Below are 24,339 nucleotides of genomic sequence, written 5' to 3' on the forward strand. Positions count from 1 at the left end.
TATTTAGAATTGGAATTTTGAACAGAACTCAAAACCTGACAAATAGCATCAACAGAAGACCTTCCACGTGTAAAGCCAAATTGAAGTGGGGATAAGTTCCCCACTTCAATTTTCTGTCTAAATAGTAATTTAGAAGACGAGAAACAATTAATTTTTCCACGACTTTGCCAAGGATGGGCAACAGTGCAATGGGCCTGTAAGAGGCCGGATCATTGGAGGGTTTGTCAAAGGACTTAAGAAGAAGTTTAAGTCTAGCCTGTTTCCAAGCCAGCGGGAATAATCCATCAAAAGCATTATTCCCGACAAGCATTCAAAAGATTTAATATAATTAATGGGCAATTATTCCAAAATATTTTAAGTACAGAAATATCAAGGAGATCCTGTCCAGGACATTTACCATCCCTTAAGGTTGAGATAGCTGATTCCAACTCATTATCCGTAAAAGGAGCTTCGGTTCGGAGCCCTTGGTAAGATAAATGATCTAATCTCATTGTAGTTTGGATGGTGTTTTCACAGGAGGCAATGTCCTCATGGAGCAAGCCCTCCAAGATAGCATTTATGGACAAACTCCATTCCAGGGTTTCATTACCACTTACAATAATAAAAGAAAGACCATCGCTGGGATGAACCTTGTTAGTAACAAATTTGTAGGGTAATCCCCAAGGATCTTCATTTATGTTATGCTGAAAAAACCTTGCCCAGGCAAGTTTCTTCTCTTGGAAAATGATATTGGAATAACTCCTTCTATTGGATTTATACAACTCACCAAGTCTGTCAATCTCATCTCTGGCCTGTTAGCTCTTTTTTCTCTCTGAAAATTACGACGAGCATTTTGTAAGTTTCTTCTGAGAATTGTGAGATTTCGGGTCCACCATGAAACACTATTCATTTTTCTTTTTTTTTAGAGTGGGCTCACAGACGGTGATTAGAATCGCTTGAACCCTAGAAACCTGCATATCAGCAGGAAGCGAGCCAAATTTGATGATTATTTCTTCTGAAGTAAGCTCCTGTACCTTTACATCAAAGATATTCCAATCAATGTGTTTTGTCTTAAGCCGCGGGAAGTCAAAACAGCACCTAATAACCATAGGATTGTTGCTTAAACTGATCATAAAGGTGATGACATTGTGGTCGCTCGAGCACCACGAAGTATGGCTAAGCCAGTTGGAAATGCCATAACCAAGAGTAGTGTTTGAAATTGTAACGTTAATATAAGATTGACCCAGAGAAGAAACAAAAGTAGGCGGATGGCCTGGGGTATTCCACAGAGTGAGGTTATTGGACTGAATAAGCTCCTCCAAAAGATCACCTTTAGAGTCTGTAGTAGGGCTATTCCAAAGCTGGGTGTGACCATTAGCATCCATCATAAAAATGACTGGAAAACCAGATAAACGGATAAAACCTCTTCCATGTAATTTAGAAATGGCTCTATGGCCTGCCCAGCCTGACTACATTGAGCGTACAGAGAAACCACATAAATTTTTCCAAAATAGCCTTCCAAGCATGCACATGTGGCATGTGTGGTGCAAAGACTAGAAATTTTTTTACAGTAATTAGGGGATCAGCAACCACCAGGGCGGCCCAAACCCTGGTGGCGTTACCACGGTCACCGACCGTAACAGGTTTTGAAGAAATAATGCGACAGCTGAGAGGGAGGCCCTTAACCACACACTTATAAGAATACATTTCTTGTAACCCTAAAAGTTGAAATTTGTGTTGGACTATTAACTTAGAAAGATCACTTAAAACCGATAAAGATCGCTGACAATTTAACTGTAAAGTATATACACAAGACATTCCAGAGTTAGGTAAAGTTGGTCCGAATTTTTGTTACCTCTTGGGCTTTCACAAATTCAGGGCACTTAACGTCCTTGAAGGAATGGTCCGCATTGCTCTTCTTAAGCCGACAATTTGGGCAAACAACAGGTTCTTCCATTTTAGGACATTCCATTTAAAGCGCCTGAGCCCACCACTACCTGTGCATCTGCACATCCGTGGCTTTGTCTCATCGTAGACTGGCATCAGAATAGAAGATTAAATTTAGTAAAAAATTTAAACTGAACTCAAGTTAAAATTGAACTCAACAAAATAAATTGGCCATTTAGCCCGCTCTTAGGAACAATATGTTTTGTTCTTCTACATATCTTGATGAGAGCGGTTTCCATCCCTGCCTCGTGGAGGCAGGCCGCTACTATCTAGTAAACTTTTCCTTCTCCGAAAAACTGCACTTGCAAATTCATTAAAGAAATTAAAATTCCTTCTACAAGAAAACAGAACACTGAGACGATCCCGTTCCATCGACTCACCAATTGAACATTCCAAAACATCTCTAAAGTCACAATATTGAACACATTCAAGAAGTCTCCACACCACCACAGGTGCAGAGATCAGACTCTCTAAGCCCAAGTTCAAACAACCTTTTAGCTAAGCCGTGACCAGTCATCAAAAACATAGCATTTAAGCCAAATTGGAGCCATGGTTTAATTTTCAGATTAATAATTTGAACTAAAGGTAAGAACATATAAGACTGCCGGCCCTTTTCTGAATTTTGCCAATTTAGTTGCCAAAGATTTTCTATCTCAAAAATAATCCTTTTCTTTTCCAATTTTAAATCATTTCTTGAGTATATATAATTTTCTTCTGGGCAGGAAGAAACTCCTGATATTGTCTTTCTTATATTGTTCTTAGTATAGTACATCATTCCAGCTAATAAAACATTATATAAAGCTGGAGTTCTGCCCGCAACCACCTGTAAAGCGTCAGTCGAGACTGTACGGCACGCCCGAGTGATGCTTAATAGAACAAAACGTTGAGCTTGAGACATATATTTTTGTATCAACGAATTTTCTATTCGATGTACCCAAACTCCAGAGGCATAAGTAATGATTGGGACAAATACGCAATCATACAATAAGTTCAATGAACGTGCCTTGATGCCCCAATCACACCTCACAACCCTCCGGAGCTTGGAATACAATACTCTAAATTTATTTTTCAAATACTTAATATGTTCTGTAAAATAGAGCCTTTCTTCTAACATAATTCCCAAGTATCTCACCACTCTAGCATACCGCACAGCCCCTTCACTCAGCCGAACAGTAGGGGGACCTGGGTCATCAATGTCCGCAGGTAAACTCGGACTGGTGGCAGTTTTTAGCCGAGTGTCCGTAGCCAAGACATTTAAAACAGCGTGATGCTGTGACAAAATCCTTCACACCATGGACGTCCGACAAAAACCTTGCAATTTGAACCCAAAAACGCTTTCCTAATTTTATTTGGGATCTCAAGAACCCAATTTTGATTGTTTTTGTTCCGAGACTTGATTTTAAAACGAACCTTAACAGATTCGTAATCTTCCTGGGAAATCCCATGATCCACAAGGTTTTTATTGAATAAGTCCTCCAGAAAATCAGAGTCATTGACATCTTTAGGCATGTCATATATTATGACAGTGGGATTTAATGTTTTAGGGGAATCCACAGAGAATTTCAACTTCTTGAACTTGAATTTTTTAAATTCAGGTTTAAGACTTTTAGAAATTTCAGCTTTTACTTCCTCACTAGTTTTACAATTACTATCTGCATTTGCTTTAAATATGAGTACGTGCTTTGTTTGAACATCCGGTAAGTTAACAATACTCTGAGATTGTTTGCCAGCGCCTAAGGCAACCACACCCGCATAGGTGGTAGCCAGAAGGGTTGGCAAGACATTTTGTTGTATCCTCTAAATTTTAGGATCACTTAATGTTGTTCTCAACTTTCCAGCTATCCATATTGTTCCAATTTTTGGACATCTCAACAAACATAAAAGGTGTCACAGTAGAGCCCTCTATAAAAACATCAAGCATATTTGCTTTTAATCCAAAAAGATAGTCAAGAATAGCTGCACTACCAGTTTGTTCACAATCTTGAGAATCATTAAACGTATGAGTAGAATTCAAAGGTCCTTTTATAGGGGGAAATTTGTCTTCCAGTGTTTTTTCCATCATAGCTAGAGGTTCCTTGAAACTTGTGTCTGGAACTTCGGAGAAAGTCAATTCACCAGACAACTCGGCTATTGAAGCACTATAATCCCACATTTTGGATGGCAGAAATTTGTATGGGGGAGGATCGTCAAAGCTTTCCAGGAACACGAAGCCGCCTTTTCCAATGGGCACTGTGCAAGGACTTTGTGACTGACGCTGTATGTCGCTTCGCCCTACGGCGAGACTTCACCTGAGGGGGGAACTATCACTCCTCTCTGACCTTGACTGGGGCTGCAATCCAGTAGGCAGAAATCCGAACTGCTGAAAACGACGATCTTCCACTGAAGAACGTGCCTGGTTCGATTAAACTTACACACAATTTGAAAGCGTTAGAATAAACGGATCCGGGAGATTCTCATCTTGGGTGAGGTAGAACCATTTGGCCGTTGCACTGTAACATGTGAAAACCTTTTAACATTCACTTATACTATAAAAATCGAGTGACAATCAGGAGCACTTAAAACAACCGCTTCACCGTGTCCGCGCCACCTACGATGAATTAAAAACACAGAGGAAAAATATATGCTGGCAGTCTCCATTGACTTTGCTGGGGCATTTGACTCACTCTGGTGGCCTAGTGTCTTCAGGAGACTTCGCCGGGCAAATGCCCCACAAAACCTCTATAAGGTAATAAACAGCTACCTACACCAGACAGAAGTGTCTCAGTACACACAAGGTTCCAGGAATTGACACGCCCAGTGAATAAAGGCTGCCCGCAGGGTTCAATCCTTGGCCCTTTCTTTTGGAACATTGTTCTGAACGAAGTTCTGGCCTTGGATCTGGGTCCCGTGGAAAGACTGGCCTTTGTAGATGACATGATTATCTTTGTAAAAGGTAACTCACGGGTGTTGTAGAGCAAAAATCAAATGCTGCCCTCTTGCAGCTGCAGGAGTGGGCACAAATGCACATGCTCAAATTATCGCCTGAAAAAACCAAACAAATACTTCTAAAAGGCAATTTGGACATAAGAAGACGTCCACAAATCAAAATTAACACAACCACTATAAAAATGGTAACAGAACTAAAATATCTTGGAGTGGTATTTGATTCAAAATTAACTTTTTACCCCCATTTGATCCTTGGCGAAGAAAGTGAGAAATTATGCAGGTATGATTGCCAGGATCAGGATGTTCCTACCTGTTATCACCTATGGAGCCGGTGCATGGTTCATCCGCTCGGTCACAGTAAGAAATAGGAATAAATGAGAATCGATACAAATGACAATAGTACTCACTATTACCAAAGCATGTCGCACAGTAAGCACACCTGCACTACAGTTGCTGCCTGGAACTCTCCCACTTTATCTGGAAGTAGCCAAAAGAGGCTTATATTATAGATTTAAAAAGGGCATACCCACAGAATTTCTGGGGATAGCCCTTGATACAACCAACACCTTCAATGATGAAAGAATAGCCACAAAGCTCCATGAGCTAGGGCAAACAAAATGGGAGCAGGAAACCAGAGGTCTGGTTACCCAAACGGTTTCTGCCACGGGTGTCAATGGTTAGCCCAAAGCCACCTAAGTGGTAGGCCCCTGGAGTTTTTACAACATTTGTATTGACAGGTCACGGCTACCTAAAGGCGAAACTAACCTCCTTAGGCCTGACCGATGACCCAAACTGCACCTGTGGCGAAAGTGAAGACTGGGCACACATTCTATATGAATGTATAATATATGACATCTCCAGAACAGAGCTAATAGCACAGATTGGTCCCCTTCCCAGGGGAGAAGAACATCTGTTCATGATAGAAGAGCAAAATTATAAAGCTTTTACATCTTTCACACAGAAAGTATTCGAAATGCGCAGAGCAATCCAAAGAATGGCAATTCAGCCCCCCAGCGATTAAACAATAATCAATAGTAAAATTGCCCAAGTTTCCCACCTCGCGCAGACGATGACTTAACAACTGTTAAGACTGTCTGCACCCTGACTGAAATCTGATATAACAAAACTCGACAGGACTACCCTGCCACGTGTAGGAACCTGGGACCCCACACCAAATAAGTAACCGTGTAGGGAAGGGAGATGTACAGGCAACCAGGGAAGCAGATTAACTGAAAAATATCAGTAAGCTAGTACGGGAATGCAATGTAGAATGAAAGAACAATGAATAAATAAAAATGAAAGATAGAATGAATGAATGAAAATGAAAGATTGAATAAATAGGCTGGGCACTGAGTGAACTAGGAATTATGGTAAAAGAGAATAAATGGCAGTTTTAGTGAAAGAAAGAGTGACCTAGCATGAGGGAAAGGGAGAGTGAATGGGAATGAGTGGAAGAGCAAATGTAATTGGCCGAAAGAATACAAAGTTAAAAATGACTTACATTACTTTATACGTACTGTACCAACAGACATTGACTAAACACTATCACTGCTTTCTCCCCTGGCCTGCAAAAAAACAAAAAAAAACTTGCGGCTAGGCCTGCACCACAACTGAAGAATAACAGTAAGTTGAGGTGCCCAGAGAGTGAAGTGCAGAAAGTAAGAGTCGAATAAATGAGATGAGAGATAGAAGAATGAATAAAAGTGTAAGCACGTGAGAAAAAGAACACAAACCATAAATGCTACAGTTAAGTTCACACTAACCCTAGTTTTAATTAGTATTTAAATTTACACTACACATCATTGCATCCCCTCCTGGTGTGTGAGAAAATGATGAATGAGTTGAGTGAAAAAAAAAAAAATAATAATAATAAATAAAAAATATATATATAAAAAACTTGGAAAAAAAATTATAAAATAAGAAAAAAGTAATAAATAAATAAATAAAAAAGAAATGCAAGTAGAGTGAGAATGCATATTATGAATGAAGTAAATGTGTGTCTCTCCCAGCCTCTCGCCTGTTGGGTTCCCCGCTGCCAACTAACATATTCCACCCCCGGAGCGGGATGGGCAGCTTGACCTTCATACCGGATTCGACACTGCTAGGACATGACACCGACGAAGACATTCTGCGGCTTTGCTGCCAACACGCCATTGGCGATCTGAACTGGGTACTCTAACCTGGTTCCCTTTAAAACCCCATCCCTAAGCAGGGGAGGGAGGAGACGGATCTTTGTCTCCTCATCTCCCTGCCTACCCCCATACGTCGCCTGTTGGGGCTCATCTCCACTGACCCCAATCTTCTCCTGATAAGTATGGTTTGGTTGTGTTTGTCGACTTTGAAGGTGCTTTTGACTCTGTTTGGTGGGAGAGTGTGCTGGCGTCTTTGAGGAGGTCTGGTTGTGATAGACATATTTACGGAGTCATCCGTTCTTATTTCAGTGATCGGCTTGTAAGGGTCTGTGCAAAACATCTGATGTTCAGTAAATATATCAATAGGGGATGTCCACAGGGATCTGTCCTGGGGCCGACATTTTGGAATTTGGTTCTAGATCAATGGCTAAACAGACCAAAAGCTTCACAGTGCCTGCAGGTGGCTTATGCGGATGACTTGCTTTTGGGAGTTTCTGGAGGGTCCAGAGTTATATTAGAGTTGAAAATACAGGAAATTTTGATGAGCCTCACTGAGTGGGCTGTATTGAACAAGTTGAAAATCTCATCTAAGAAGACAAAGATTGGTATTCAAAAAGCATTTTGATTACAACCGTCCACCCAGAGTACTGTTGAACGGAAGTCAGGTTCCTCTTGTATCTAGTATCAAGCATTTGGGACTGATTTTGGATGATCGGCTGAGCTTTCATTTGCACGTGTCACATCTCAGGGATAAGCTAAAGAAATTTACTTCCTTCGTGGTACGCATTTCTAGAAAAGAATGGGGACTTAACAAACGAACAATGTCATTATATTATAAGACCATTTTCTTGCCGATTGTTGCGTATGCTGCTGGAGTGTGGATGGGGGCTGTGATTAAAGTCAGAATAAAAAATCAACTTATGTCGTTGCAAAGATCGATGTTACTAACCTTGCTGCATGCTCCGAGAACTGTGTCGACAGCTGCATTACAGGTGATTGCAGGGTCTATTCCTATTGACCTTTACATAATGTATCGTGGAATGCTGTATGCATTAAGAAAGGGAATCTCAACTCAGTACTTGGACATTTCCATTAACCTGACTGCCAGTATTAAAGAAGAAAAACTCAGAATTTGGAACTCCCTAGTTGAATTATGGAGAACTCAGTGGAGCTCTTCTGAGGTTGGTGAGATTACAAGAAAGATGATTCCAATGACAGATTTCGCTATGCCAAAGACAGTATCGTCTTTGTTTTGTCCCTCGATGTTTACCAGCTATATACTGACAGGACATGGGTCCTTTCGTGATAAATTGCATTCTAGAGGACTAGAGCCGGATCCGTGGTGTTCTTGCGGTGAGGCGGAGACTTGGACGCATATACTGTTTATTTGTCCTTTCTATGGGTTCAAGCGGCGTCGACTTTTTGATGAGGTTTCTTATTTTACTGAGGAAAATGTGAAGATTCTTTTGAACGGTGCATCAAGTTTCCAGGCTTTGCAAAGGTTTTGTAAGATTTGTAAATCTTACAAAAAATAAAATATTTATTATTAAGACTTTGAAATTTAGTTTTCCTTTGATTCTTGCCATTAATAGGATAAATGGGTAATATATGCAGTTTCAGAAATAAGAATTATTCTGGTAAGAGGTATAAAAATTAAAAGAGTAGCGGGAACGAAAACAGAGCCATTAGCTTTACTTCCGTTAAACCAGGGAACAGATGGAGGATACTATGACAAACCCAGCAGGGGGTCCGGCGCTACAAAAACAACTTAAGGTTTATGAGTGGACACACACCTGAAACGTATTCTGTACAACACACACTAGTTTCTAAAAATAGACGCTATAGTAGCCAGTGTCACAATTTGTGGTTTTTTTTGAGTGCAATAGAGACAAGCTGTTATGAGACAGGAAGAGTTGTTTTGGAATATTCGGCCGACATCAAAGAACACATGTTAACAAGTTGAAAATAATAAAAGAGAGGGATATAGGGAATCACGTGCTAGTGCTACGGGGCAGGCTGAATTAGGCCTTCCAACAAATGAAAAGAAAGAAAAAATGAAAAAGAAAGAGTGATTGGAAGAAAACACTGTGGGAAGGCGTGGAAAACTCCTGGAGAAAATTGTGGATGGATATGGACACAAGAAGAGAGAGAGAAGGAAAAAGGAAGAGAAGGGGAGAGGAGAACTTTTTGAGCGGTGCTAGTGGAAGGGTGAGTCGGGAAGAGTGGCTTGAAAGATGATGAAGAAATAGCCGACGAAAAAAAGTCGAAGTGGGGTTATCAGAAATGTAGTGAGTGAGAAATTAGGAAATGAACTGGAACAGAAGGTAGCCGTCCTGACAGGAAAAGTAGCAGATCCTGAAAGCGGAGTAACAGTTGCGAATGCCGTATGATAATGCCCTGGAAGCTGTAAGATGTTGCCCTGGAAGCTGTAAGATGTTGCCCTGGAAGCTGTAAGATGTTACCCTGGAAGCTGTAAGATGTTGCCCTGGAAGCTGTGAGATGATGCCCTGGAAGCTGTGAGATGTTGCCCTGGATAGCAGAAGATAGCAGCTCTGGATAAGGATAGGATAGAAGGCCCTTGTGAAGACACCTGATCACAGAAATTAAGTGAAAGTTAATTTGAGAATACTGTAAGTTAAAAGCTAGAGAAAGGACTGTAGTGCGATAATTGGGGAATTTAATGATAAAGATAAGATTATATGGGTGAACCAAATAGGAGTAAATTCTACTCTAAGGCAATTATGGTTGGTTTAGGCAGTAATTTGGAATAAGGAGGATAGTAATGTAGATGAGAAAGTTAACGGAAGGAATTGTAGTAAAAATAGAAATACTAAATGTGTGGAGATAAAAATTTATGTATATTGCTAACCCTTAAAGGTGTGTTTGAATGTAATATTGTATTTTGGTAATCAAGTTCTGTAACTGATAATGGTTAAAGAAATATATAAGAAAGAGGAATAGGGAATTAAAGAATAAATTGGTAGTTATGATGATACATAAAAGTAATATGATCAATGATATGTTTAACTTTAATGATTAAAAAATGTTAATGACACCTATGAGGTATGATTTGATTGTGTTGTAATAGGAGCAGAAATAAGGTGAGCATATAAAGAGTGTAACTATTTAACCTGTGTATGCATAATGAGAAAGGTGAGATAAAAAAAAGTCAAGTCTGTAAAGGAGCCTGTTAGATAGGAAGAGACTGGATATGTTGTAAGTACCTTGGTGTTGAAACAGTGAAATTCTATTCTCAATGAGATTTGTTATGATTTAACTGTAAATATGCATAATAAACTTGTTTTTTTGTATAACATTTGTGTGTGTGTAATTGTTGTACTGGACACAAGCCTAACCAATGGGAATTAAACATATATAAGAGTTTCTCCCCTATGAACTTAGAATTTTCGGAGAAGTAAAGTCAGATGCGCAAGTGGGGAGATATTATAAAGGGGAGTAGTTTAAACAAAGATATAGCATAGACAAATAATAAATAAATAAAAAAAAAGATAAATAAAATATAATACAAGTTTAAACCCCCCCCCACAGTTTTCTGCTGCTGTATTTGCCAGAACCTTTATAAGAAACCTATCGGATGTTGAGTTAGCAGCATATGTGAATCATGCATGAATGCATCTGGATTCGGGAGCTTCAGACCGGGAAGCTGTTTGTCCGGTCTGTGGCTCCTGAACATGTACCACTATGGTGGGTTTTTTTTTTTTTTTTTCCTTGGCTCTTGGGTTTGGGCGGTCTGAGACCAGAAATGCTGGCACCCAGCAGTATTGCACTTTTTCTGCTGGGTGCGGGATTGTGCTTTGGCACTATAGATTACAATAGTAGAAGCAGGTCCGGCTCCACGTGCTGGGGACGGGCATCAGTTGGCAGCTGCTTCCGACCTGACATAAACAACACACTAAATACACAAACACTTCTTTAATACAATTTTAAACTTTCCTATACAAAATTTAACTATTACTTTTAGATATATCTGTTTAAAATTGTAACCATCTCAAAATTTTTCTTGTTTTGAATATTCTATTTCTTAGCTATATTTCAGGCCCACTTTACAGTTTTTCTGTTATCTAAATGAATTAGGTGGAGATGGGCACGTGCCTAGGAACCACCCCGACACACTGTATACACACACACACCTCCCTGCCTGCCCCCATACTTTGCCTGGTGGGGCTCGTCTCCACTGACCTCTTTGGGGATGCCTACTCTATCGTCCCTATTCTTCTATTTGTTTCCCCCCAGTCTTCAGTCTCCCGCCTCTCTCACTAAATCACTACACCCTTAACAATGCCGCCAAATTCTGATCAGCGTCTAAATTCTACCGCTTTCGTGTAAATCTCTAAGACAACTAACACTATGACGAGACGTTCGTTTCGGATAATCGCATATCTGATGTTTGTTTCAGCTTTGATCATGAATTCCAGGGTTGATAGATTTTCTGAAACGAAATTGATTATTCGAGATCATGTTTTGGGAATTAAGAATAAAGTGGATAGGATAATGGAATGAATAAAGTGGATAGGTTAGGTTAGGATAGGATAATGGAAGAAATTTGGCATTTCATTGTTTATTTTTATTCACATTATTCTTACGTAAGCATTTTTATAAATGGCAGTTGCGAATCGAACCCAAGTTTCTTGTAATTTATGAGATTGGTGGTGGTAGTATGCTTGAGGAATAGATCCCACGCACGTTTTTTTTTCTTAATTCTTTTTTAACATCCTTACAAGTTTTGTAAGGATGTTAAAAAAGGGGAGGTTACTGCTTGCCAGCGTCAGGTCGCATGTTTGTGTGCTCCCAGTTTAGTTACTATGTTCTTGTATTAGCTTCACCAAACTGATCCATATTTGGCATCTACGGAATCCAGGATGTGTAAGCTGTCCATTTAATTCCACAAGTAACAGGTACAGTGCAATTTTCAATTTTAAAATTAATATTAGACGGCCAATAATGTTATTGACAGAATTCTGGCAATAACATTATTGCCAGAATTCTGGAACAATAGGCTTCCAAGGTCAAAAGTGCTAGTATCGACATTGCTGTTAGGATAATCCAATCAATTCCCTTAGGAATTTTCCCCCAATTCCAATTCCTACTCTGTCCAAGTATAGATCTACCCTACAATTATCCTTAGGGCTTGTAAACAATTGTCTGGAAATTTCCATTTAGCATAACAATGAAGAAATCTAAATCCTCTACCTGCCCACGAAAGGAATGTGCACAATTAAAACGTCTAAGTGACAGGCCAATACGTGCCTCCGGTGTTCAGCCAACTAAATGTAGCTCTAGCGTTTCTAGGAATAACTCCCCGACCGGCACTTTCAAATCTCCGTACAGGAAAACCACATTGAAGAAAACACTTATAAAAGCAAAGAATGCGCGAAATGACATTACAATTATTTGACCGCCTGATTCGGACGGCATACCTGAACCTAGGACGCTCGGAGCAGTAACCCACACAGAAGACCATAAACCACAATTTGTTGCGATCTTTGAACCCGGTAGCAAAAACAGAGATATAAAAAGAAAAAACTCAGAATTGCATGCCACTTGTATTAGCGAGATAAATAATTTAAAAAAATATATCTCGGCCAATGGGAAAAAAAACTAGAAAACTGGGTACAACGTCTTCAGAAAATTGAGGATTTAATATTGCACAGAGAAGGGCAGGAAACAAATGGCTTTAAGATGATACTTGAAGGCATTAACAGAATAGCCTGAAAGGTATCTTGAAACATACCTAACACAGAATAGCTCAACTAAAGAAAAGGAAGCCATACTCAAAACGGAAGTGGGTACTCAAACATCAGATCTTGTCTCTTCCACGCCTAGTGAGACTACACCGCAGTAAGCTAAGGTGCCGATTATTAATAATAATAATAAACCTGCTTTTCAGGTCGCTAGTCCTCTTAAAAATACTAAGGAATTCTGACTATTTAGAATTTATCAAAAAAATCACACAAAGAAAAACTCCAGATTCCTTATTAAGAGGTGACAGATCCTCTCAGCTAAATAGACCGAACCAGACTACACACCAGTTACCAGCTGCACAAGGAGAAATAGTGCATCAGAACACCAGAAGACCAACTAAAGCGGCCGTCAGAGGTTCAGAACTGAACTACAAAAAATCCAAACAGCCCAAATCGAGCTATCTGCAGCAAAACACAGCTGCAGTGAACATACAACAGCATTACTTCCAACCAACAACGAACAGTAATGCAACAAATACATATGATAGTCACAACTTTCGTTCGAAAGCAGCTCCAAGAAGACAGTTGAACCAAGAGCATGGAGGATGAAATCAGCAGTAAAGTTACTTCCAAGCAAGACAAGGAGACCTTCTTCACCCAAGCACCTCAGAATCGTGATGCAGTTATTGGCTCTAACCCTAACACACTGGGTATTAAAACGGTGCAGCGTAGAGGAAGGAGGGCAAGGCCCTCCAGCATTTTTATAAGTCGACTATACCCAGAAACAACAGTAGAACAAATTGAAACCCTTCTGAAGCAGCTCAACATACCCGGTACCCCCATAAAGGTCCAAACCATGCATCCATCCTATTCTACTCTTTCCGGATTAAGATCAAAAGTCCCAATGTAGAAAGATATCTAAACACAGATATTTATTTAAGGTATACCCAGTAAAATAAAATAAAATAAAATATTTCCAGAAGCTTTCGGAACTCGTGTCCCTTTCTCAACTGACAGAATTTTTGAATACATTACAAGCAAAGTGTGGCACGTTACTCATTCGTCATTGTTGTAGCACGGACGTGTGCTGCCTTGCGCCAGTGATCATCCATCAATAAAACGGTTGTCTCCAGGATTGGATGTATACGCATGCCTTTCTGGCGATTTAATGCCTTAGGGTTGTTCATTATTTTATTTTTATTTTATTTTATTTTATTTTATTAATAAAAAGATACACAACAGGTAACCATTAACAGTGTATCTGAGATCAGATCAATAAACATAATAACAATAATGTGAAATCCTACAGGACGATAAACATTGATATAGATTCAAACAATAAAAGCATATGTACAAACGAGGATTGTATTAAGTTAAGTTACCGGTAAAACAAGTAATAATTAATCCGTTAGAGAATAGAAAAATAATATAACAAATAATAAGCTACAATAATTAGATGTGAGCTAGTCACTTTGCAGTTTAAGTGAAGAGGCAAACTTGTGGATGGAGTTCATCAGTGATTGGGAGTTGTCAAAGAAGTCAATGCGAGAGTCATTTGCTGATTTGCTGATTCTGTTCAGTGGACTGAACTTCATTAAGTCCGTGTTGGCAGAGTCAAGGCGAAACGGTGTAAGGTTCCTGATTTGTCTACAGGGAGCATTGAAGTTTATTTTACTCAGGATATCAGATGCTTCATAAATTCCAGTGATTACTTTGGCTAGGAGGGCGATGTCAGCAGTAACTCTTCTAGTGCACAGAGGCCTTAGATGAAAGTAATCACACAGCGATTCATAATACACTGAGTGATAGAATAGAGGATTGCGGTACGTAAGGTAACGGATAAAGTTTTTTTGGACTGCTTCAATTTTGTTAGTTAAAGTCTTTGTGTGAGGATTCCAGATGGGTGAACTGAATTCAAGGATTGGCAGTACAATAGTTTTATAAAGGATAACCGCATATCTGTAGTTTTTGAACTTGTATGTGTTCCGTTTGATGAATCCCAGTGTTTTGAATGCTTTGCTGGTGATTTTAAGGACATGGGCATCGAATTTAGCACTGCTGGAAAAGAGAATCCCTAAGTCGTTAACTTGGTCACACCTTTCGATGATCACAGAGTTAATACTATACTCCGTATTCATTAGTTGTGGAGATCTGCAAGATGAGAAAGAGATAACTTTGCACTTCGAGGGGTTAGCAGACAAGCCATTCAGAGATAGCCACAGAGAGAATTTATTGAGAGCACATTGAAGTTGTTGAGAATCGATAGTCTCCTTCACTGCTGAGTAGATCTTAAGATCATCTGCATAGAGAGCAACTTGAACATTGGAGGTGTAGATGAAAGAAGGAAGATCATTTACGAAAACAATGAAGAGAAGAGGACCTAAGGGAGAGCCTTGTGGTACTCCGCTTAGTGGTATAAAACAGTCTGAGTTCACTTGATCGATGATAACGCTCAAGGAACGATGCGTAATATAGCTGCGTAGCCATGAGAGCAAAGGGTCACGGATGCCATACAGCTTAAGTTTTTCCAGAAGTTGTTCGTGCGGGACTTTATCAAATGCCTTAGATATGTCTGTGTAGACTGCATCAACTTGTAGGTGGTTATCAAGAGCTTCAGAGGTGTATTGCCAGAAAGGAAGTAAATTTGTGACTACTGACTTGCCACTGCAGAAACCATGTTGATTCTGATCGATAAAAGGCTTGAAGAATTCGAAGAGATGTTTGTGCACTGCTGTGTCGAAGAGTTTAGCCAGGCTGTTTTGCAAGGTTATGGGTCTGTAATCGCATACGTCATTTTTATCACCTTTTTTGAAAATAGGAACTATATTGACCTGCTTAAAGTGATTAGGATACTTCCCCAGCCTGAGAGACAAGGTTGAAGATCCGCAGTATGAGGGGGTTTCAATGTAGTGATAGTCCTTTTCCAAAATAGGCCTGGAATGTCATCTGGGCCTCTAGTATAGTCATTTTTCATGCTTTTTAATGCCGAGTTTAAATCTTCATCAGTGATAAAGAGATTAATGAGGATATCATCTTTAACAGGTGTGAAGTCAGGAAATGAGGCAGGTCTCAATGTATCATTTGTTTGAATTCTAGAAAAGTGTTTGGCAAACTCTTGAGCAATACTGAATTCGTCAGATAAGAGAATTCCATCTGCGTTTCGGAGTTGTAACTTTCTACTGGTTATGTTCTTATGCTTCATGAAATTCCAGAATGGTTTGATATCTCTGTGAGTAAGCAGACTATCCTGAACTGACTCTGTATACATGTTGTAGGAGTTTAATATGAGAGTTTTCACTTCTTTGCGGAGTTGGCTGAATATTTCATAGTATTGACTGTCACCTGTTTGCTTATATTTGTTTCTGTAGAATTCTTTGGATTTAATTTTACGTATTAGTTCACTATTATACCAGTGCGGGTAGGTAGAGCGTGCGGTAAGATGGGATTGAGGAACAATGTCAGATATAACTGAATGGACACAGTTAATCATGTTGTTGGTGAGCACATCGATGTCATCCATAGCGTCAGCGAGCTGCTTGTCTACGTTTCTTAGAGCTAGGTTGAGCAGAGGCCAGTCAGCCTTTCTGAAATTGAATCGAGGAGTACGGGAGCTGCATTTGAAGTTATGAGAAGTCACTGTGATGTCAAAAGTAATTGGTGAATGATCCGAGTGAAATATGGGGTTGTCGGTGTGAACATCTATATGAGTAGAGGAAAATATTAGGTCGAGGTAGGCATTTTCTCTGGTTGGAAAGTTGCAAATTTGTTCCAGACCATAGCTGTGAAGCATATTAAAGAGAGCCCTAGTCTGCAGTGATGGAGAAGAAGATTCTAAATTGGCCATTTGACAGTTAAAGTCACCCAAAACCATTGCTATGTCGGCAGATTGAATTAGTGGGAAGATTGATTCCAGCGAGCTTTCTAAGTACTGGAGGTCTATATTAGTTAAGGGAGGTGGAAAATAAAGCAATACTATTAAAACCTTTAACTTGCCAAGATGAAGAAGGCAGTATACTGATTCAATATTTGTGAAATTTGATGCAGTTTCACAGAGTATATGGTTAGAATGTATAATAGCTACTCCGCCTCCACGAGATCCTCTGTCCTTTCTATGGATTGTATATTGTCCATCTATAATTTCCTGATCATCAATATTTATGGAGAGCCAGGTTTCAGTGAGCAGGTAAATGTCGTAAATATGTGAGCCTTGGATTGCTCTGAAGTGGTTTAGGTTGCTAATTATACTCCTGCAATTCTGAAGGTAAACACTGAACAGTTGGGATCTGGGGATTCTATGACGAGAGGAGAACGTAGTATGTGTAGATAGCAGGGTATCTGATTGCTATGCCGGTGGAGAGGAGATTTTGGACTCCCTTGATGGTCTGTCCGTGAAGCGTTTTACTAGAGCCCCTGATAAAAGGGATCTTAGATTCAACACTTTTTCTGTTTGTGATGGAAGGCATGTTATTATAAAAGATGAGTAGGCGGGACATCGTGTCTTCAGAGAACGGACATCTACTCCGAAACCATATTCTTCTTTAATTAGGTTGATAAGATCTTCAGATTTAGTGGAGGGTCCAAGTCTAGAAAGAAAAATTCGGTCTTTTGTGGGAATAATTGTGATATTATACTTGTGTTTGAGTAACTGAGATTTTTCTGCAGTAGTTACATTCTGTGTTTGATGAGTTATGGCTGGAAGCTTGGAGAAAGTACCTTGAGATATAGATGCTTTAATATTTTCTGACGGTTTGTTCTGTTTTGATCTTTGGTGCGATATTTGAGACTGGCAATCAGAAACAGGTTTACTCACTGTGGCGGCAGATCTACAGACAGGTTTGCAGACCTCATTAGATGTGGCAGCAGTTATTTTTGCATATGTTGCCTTAACTGATGTTGAAGAGGATTCCGCTTGGTGACTCTGAGCTTGTGAAATAGAAGTACAGACAGAACTGTTCCGCAGAGGAGAGTAGGTGGGAGGAGTGGTTCTATTTACATCAGAAGAATCATCTAACAGAGTCTGTTTGGCAATAAATTGCTCAGTTGAATGACTTGAATCATGAATGTTAGCAGGCTTGGGCAAGTTAATATTTGCAGCAGTAGAACTATTGAGGCCGGTGGAAGGTGAAGATCTGGTCTCAGTACTGAGGGCATCGTCAGTTAATGAAGAATTCGTATTCACTTTGAGCCCATTGGTGTCGAGAGTAGGTTCAGAATTCTTCCTAGCTTCCCTTAAGTGGCAAGACATAACTGATGTGAGATTTTTAATTTGGGCGTTAATGTCAGAAATTTCAGCCTGTTGATTAGCTAATATTGTTTTTATACCACAAATCTCCGTGTATAGCTCGCTGTTTCCTTCATTGAGTGTATTAGAATCCAGGAGAATTTCAGAGTTTGCAGTATGAGGTGCACTGATTAGATGAGTTTGAATGAGGATTTTCTGCATAGTGTTAAAGAGCAGTTCCTGGAATTCAGTTGATTGCAGAATACCAAAGGTTGGATTCAGAGTTTCCGTAGGGAAGGAGTTAGCGCTGAGATCTTCTGACAGCACAGATGTTTGAGTTGATGCATCTGAGATTTGATGCGACAACAAAGAAGGATTAGAGGCTTCATCCATGTACGATTCAGAGTCGGTATTTCTAGTTATTGGCATGATATTTGTCTCAAATGTACTAGAGTACGGCATTTCAACTTTGTTAGCCGAAGAGGAGGAAAGTGACTCAGGTTCCGTGCTGTTTGGCGTTGCAACAGTTATAGGGCTTTTCTGAGAATTTCTGAGTCGACATCTATCACAACACAATGATTTCCGCCGACTTTTATTTAATTTTTTCAGGTCAGAATGTGTACAGTCATTGCATATTAATTGTTTGCACTCAATACATTGGACAATGGGGTCAGAGCTGGTCCCACAGATGGTGCAGACGTTAGAATTTTGACAGGAGGTAGTATTTGTCATATTGAATTCAGTTACTGTAGTTTTACTAGATAATTTAATATCACCACAGTTGTGGTTTAGCAAGCAATAGGCACTGTGACCAGCCGGTCGCCTTAGTTGCCCTGCAGTGAAATCCACAGGGAGCAGGGGACTAAGTAGGGAGGGAAGAACAGAGCGGCTAGGCAAAACTCTAATGCCTGGTCAAGGTCAAGTGTCTGTTGGACACATGTATAAGTTGAACTACAAGATAATGGCTGAAAGCGCTTGTATGGAGTAGCGGAATGAACATGCAGAAATTCATTTAATACTTATCTGTTGTCCGTTCAAATAATACAGTACTTGCACCTGGCAGTCCAAGGGCCTATCCTTATGTGGTGGCACTAATAGGAACTTAATACTTTAAATAAAAAACACACAAAACAAGAAAAGTTTACGGAGCATATCATACAGACAGCCGGACACAATCATCCCCCTAGCGGACTCTAGCCATAGGCGGTGGCGAAAGTGTCGCGCGTGGTCCACTATCTCAAAGTCGCGCTTGGGGTCAAGATCGTGGTTGGTAGCCCAAAAATGTTCTGCAAGCGCGGACTGGTCAGTTTCGGCAAGCCGGATTGCTCTGTCGTGTTCCGTGAGGCGATCCTGGATTGCCGAAACTGACCAGTCCGCGCTTGCAGAACATTTTTGGGCTACCAACCACGATCTTGACCCCAAGCGCGACTTTGAGATAGTGGACCACGCGCGACACTTTCGCCACCGCCTATGGCTAGAGTCACTAAACATAATGAACAACCCTAAGGCATTAAATCGCCAGAAAGGCATGCGTATACATCCAATCCTGGAGACAACCGTTTTATTGATGGATGATCACTGGCGCAAGGCAGCACACGTCCGTGCTACAACAATGACGAATGAGTAACGTGCCACACTTTGCTTGTAATGTATTCAAAAATTCTGTCAGTTGAGAAAGGGACACGAGTTCCGAAAGCTTCTGGAAATATTTTATTTTATTTTATTTTACTGGGTATACTTTAAATAAATATCTGTTAAACTATGGACCCCAGTACTCCAGGCCCATTTGTCACTATATCTAAACACAGATATCATGCCCGCAGGTCTCTTGGTAATGCCATCGTTTGGCAATCATAACGAACAACCAGCGGTACAAGCGATGTCGAGACCAGAGACGGGCATGCAAAATGAATGAGGACGAAATTTTCGCGGTTATAAATAGGGCCATAATTTCACCTTACGGGAAGATGTGGCCCCATTTATAACCGCGAAAATTTCGTTTTCATTCATTTTGCATGTGCCTTAGTTAACCGGTCTCAGGTGCAAATAGGAAGTTTTTTTTCCCAGAACTAGGGTTTTTCGTCCAGCAAAACAGACTTATAAATTACTGGAATAAGTTACCTACATGGGTGGTAGAGGCTGACAGTTTGGGGAAATTCAATGGTCAGCTAGATAAGAAAACCTATAGGAGAGGGAAACGCTTAGGTTGTCCATTTCCTTTTCTCTTATTAATTATTATTATATATATATTTTAAATGTTCTTCTTTTTATTATAATTATTTTATTCTTATCATTTTATTTTATTAATTTTTTTGTTATTTTTATTATTATTATTTTGTTATTTTTATTATTATTATTTTTTTAATTTCATTTTATTATTATTTTTTCTTTTTTGTTTTTTTTTGGCTGGTGCAGCATAAGCCATAGACTTCCTTGCACCATGTGGCTATTGCTAATACTAATTCAGCCACGGAGTGAAAAAAGCCCATTAAAGTTCCTCGCGTCATCGAGGGGATTCGAACCCGGGCTTTTCCACCCGGTGTGGGAGGACGGTGACGATACCACTGTGCTACCGTGCAGACGCATCCACCTGTAAAGCCTTCGGACTCATGATTGCTCCTTTTAGCCGCCCTAGAGGATAATTTCCCCTAAGCTTACTAGTCCTTCCTCCACGGGGTAGGAGAGAAAGAGAGGAGTACGTTGCTAACGAAGGTAGTAGTGGCTTTGCAAGCGGGATTAGTAATAACGTTGCTAGCGGGGTTAGCAGTGACGTTGTGAGCCGTTAGCAGTAACGTTGCGAGCGGAGGAAAAGTTTTGAGAAGCTAGTACTCGCCTTAGTTGACACCGGAAAAATCGCTTGTCACTCGGATCCTTCTATATTGGCGATAAGGCAAACTTCGCAGTATTCAGCAATTATAAGATAATAGCAAAATACTGCGAAATGTACGGGTCACTGCAGCAGTCGCTTAAAAACCTAGCTGTTTTTAGGAAATTGTGATGGCTTCCGTCCATAACTGAAATTGGTAGCTTTCAGCAACCTCTAAGAATCATAAATATCCAAATATTTCGCCATTCTAATCAAACGATGTCAAGAGTCTATGAAATGTTAATTTAGCTCTGTTTAAGTTGGCACCAATTCACTCTTTACTTAAGTTATCCCCATTTTAGACTATAATGAAATAATTTTTTTTTTAATTTCTTTTTCATCTTCATTTTCTGTTTCTTCAATTACAGAACGATATTATTAAAAATTGTGCAGTAAATATGTGCATCTTGAAACTTAAAAAAAAAAAAAAAACACATATATACTACACATGAGAGGGGTTTTTTTTTTTTTTTTGCTTTTCATTTTAATGGAAAAAGTTAAATTTCGTTAACTTGTGGCACTTCTTGGGCTCAGTTCTTAAAATATATATAAAAAATGCATTTGGATACATGAGCGTTTCATTTTAAATATATTTTCAGATATAAAAAAAATATATATATATTTTTTGACAAACAAAAATAATTAACAATAGGAATTTTAAGAAATGGAATGATATAAAGGTGATCATTTTGTACTCACCTGAAAAACTGCGGTTGTAGTGATAATCTGCAAGAAATAAAATGTATTAATTCACACCTAAACATATGGAAACATTTTTAACATCGAGCTAAAGCTCTTTAAAAATTAAATTCGAATGTGTTTCTTATAGTAGCTACGAATATTGGCAGTTTTTTCGTGACGGCTGTTGTGTAGTTTCATTCATTTGAACAAGAAAAGGTAATGGTCAGGCCACACCTTGAGACTGTATACAGGTCTGGAGGCCTCATTTTAAGAAGGATGTAGAGCTGTTGGAACGAGTACAGAGAAGGGCAACAAGATTAGTGAATGGAACAAAGGGACGAAGAAAGGCTTAAATTTTGCAAATTACAGTGTCTGGAGACTAGGCACCTGCGAAGTGATCTGATTGAGGTGTATAAAACCTTGAATGATTTGAGCATGCTCAATGCTGATGGAATTCTTCCTCTTGCTCAGAATAATCATTTGAGAGAGCATAAATTCAAATTGAGGAAAGACAGATGTAGGATAGATGTGCGGAAGTTTGCCTTTAGCCAGAGGGTGGTTGGTTGGTGGAACAGACTTCCATCCTTTTTTGTGGAAGTTGATAGCCTAAATAAATTTAAGGCTGAGCTGGAGAGGTACTTGGAACGAACAGAGGGGTGAAATGGGAGCATGTTTTTTTTTGGCTGATGCTGCATAAGCTTGCTTTCTTGCATCATATGCCTCTACTAATGTTAATGCTAATGCTAAAGTAACAAAATTCTTAAATTTCATTAATTTAACAAATTGATTTGAAATTTTTGGTCTATTGTTTTAATTCTACTGCTATATATTTTTAAATATCTGCAGTTTTTTTTTTTTTTTTTTTTTAATGCAGTTAGGTAAACCTGTACAATTTTAAATGCTTATTTGTGATATCACAAATAAACACTTAAATTTGTCACACAAAGTGGGGAAAAAAAAGCTGAGCCTACGGAATCCCGGGCTACTTTTTAATGAAATTAAAGCTGTGAAAAGATTCCCAAGAAAAAACTTTACACAGTCAGGCATCAAATTTAATGGAGCTTTTTGTGTGGGGGAGCGGGAGACAAAAATAATAGTCTCAATGTTCACCTCGAAATTCCCAATGTTTTATCGTCGTGTAAATCAAGATTTCATAAACTACTATTATAAAGTATGTCAAATAGAACTATATATATAGTGCTTTTTTTGGGATGGTACGCAACGAAACGACGTACCGGCACCTTTATTAACAGTGAGGTGTGACATTTGGAAGCAGTGCATTTCGAAATTTGTAATATTCCGTAATTTTTTTTCACATGTTTACCTACTATTCAAATAAGCTTAAAATTATTTATCTAAATTTGCATTTTTTTCTGTCTATTTTTAAGATATTTTCTATATTAAACTGTATAACCATTTTTATAATTCTAAATTACTCAGGCGGGCCTCTGTTTAACGAAGTCCTTTTATAGCGAATTATTTTGAATTCCCCTTGGAAGTTACATTTATAGCGAACGGATTAAGAGAGAATTAACTAGGTACGCACTGCTCGCATTTCTGGCTTTCAGGCAATTAATGCTGCTGCGCTAATTAAGGGAGCTAAATGGATAACCATTCTACAACTTAGTGGTACCTGGTAAAACCTATCCGACCACCTGCCTCACATACGGAGGAGTCGAGCAAGTAAAGAGTGAGCAGATCGTGTATTCTTAAATAGTTAATTCCCAATGGGCTCTGGCCCACCTTCTACTGCAGTGGTGTCCAACCTTTTCCCGTACAGGGTCCATATTAAAAAAATTCAGTTAGATTTCTTTAGTGTGTTATATTTTCCATATCTCGTTCCATGTAAAATTAAAATTGAAATATTCGAAAATTTTATTAAGTACAATACACAATTATATTTACTGAACAAAACATTTAATGAGAAATTTTTTTTGATAATTAAAAAAATTTAAAATGCTGTTTTAGTTCGCCTTCCTCGCGGGCCGTAGGTTGAACACCTTTGTGAATGAACCGTAGGTGCCCCGTTCGAGAATTAGAAAAGTGAATTTCTTTTACCCCGACAATACCCATCTATTGTTTCGCGGAAGAGCGTTATCCACATTTTCCGTAAAATTTCCTTATCTCTGTTCACAGTACCTGAATATTCGAATGACACGGACATTTTAGACAGTTTCAAAAAAAAAAGAAAAGAAAAAATTCAAATGTAAGAACTAGTGACAATACCGATGAGGAGAGAAGGAAAATGAGGACAACGAAGGTATTAATCCTTCTAAACATGAATTGTTGGCATTTGGTGAAAGTGAAGTTAGAAAATTGTTAATTAGGGTACAGTTAAATGAAAGATATGTAATTCGTGGATTTCGGGAATACCTAATTGATAAGAAGGTTTTAGAAGAATTTAAGCATTTGATGAACGATAGTACTCTGAGTACGATACCAATTTTCTGGATTGAATGTGAACGAGGATTTTCACAAATGAATCTGTTCGCCAGCCCAACCAGCGCTTCGTTGAATACAAAAACAGTTTCTTCGCTACTGTTTCTTCAAATTGCAGGCCCACTGCTGACCTGCTTCGATCCAGCAAAATATGTCGATTTGTGGCTGCTTCGGAAACGTCATTCAGCAACCGACATACAAAGAGAAAGAAAAGAGGTCAGCATAGACAGGGGTCGGCAACCTGCGGCTCGCGAGCCGCATGCAGCTCTTTTAACATGTAACTGCGGCTCTTTAACTTTACAGCTCACATGAAGCACAATTTGAAATGGAGTTAGAGGACTTAAAAATCAAGACTAAAATGCCTTAAAACTGAAATTGATGATTTGGAGAGGCAAAAGGCTGCCTTTGCAATTCTACACAAATGGACGGCGATAGATGAGTTTAAAA

The 24,339-nt window shown here is 39.2% G+C and overlaps 1 protein-coding gene across 1 annotated transcript in view; it reads right to left on the minus strand.

The window, feature by feature from the left end:
* Positions 1-24,339, minus strand: part of LOC150089295 (CAP-Gly domain-containing linker protein 1-like) — a 291,929-nt gene that overhangs the window by 34,918 nt on the left and 232,672 nt on the right. Inside the window, exon 4 of the mRNA XM_090388928.1 lies at positions 21,472-21,498. Within this exon, the coding sequence (XP_090245054.1) occupies positions 21,472-21,498 (27 nt within the window). The remainder of the gene's footprint in view (positions 1-21,471; positions 21,499-24,339) is intronic.

This window comes from Mastigoproctus giganteus, chromosome 2 (assembly GCF_048544385.1).
Source record: "Mastigoproctus giganteus isolate SK-2022 chromosome 2, ASM4854438v1, whole genome shotgun sequence".
Taxonomy (NCBI): domain Eukaryota; kingdom Metazoa; phylum Arthropoda; class Arachnida; order Uropygi; family Thelyphonidae; genus Mastigoproctus; species Mastigoproctus giganteus.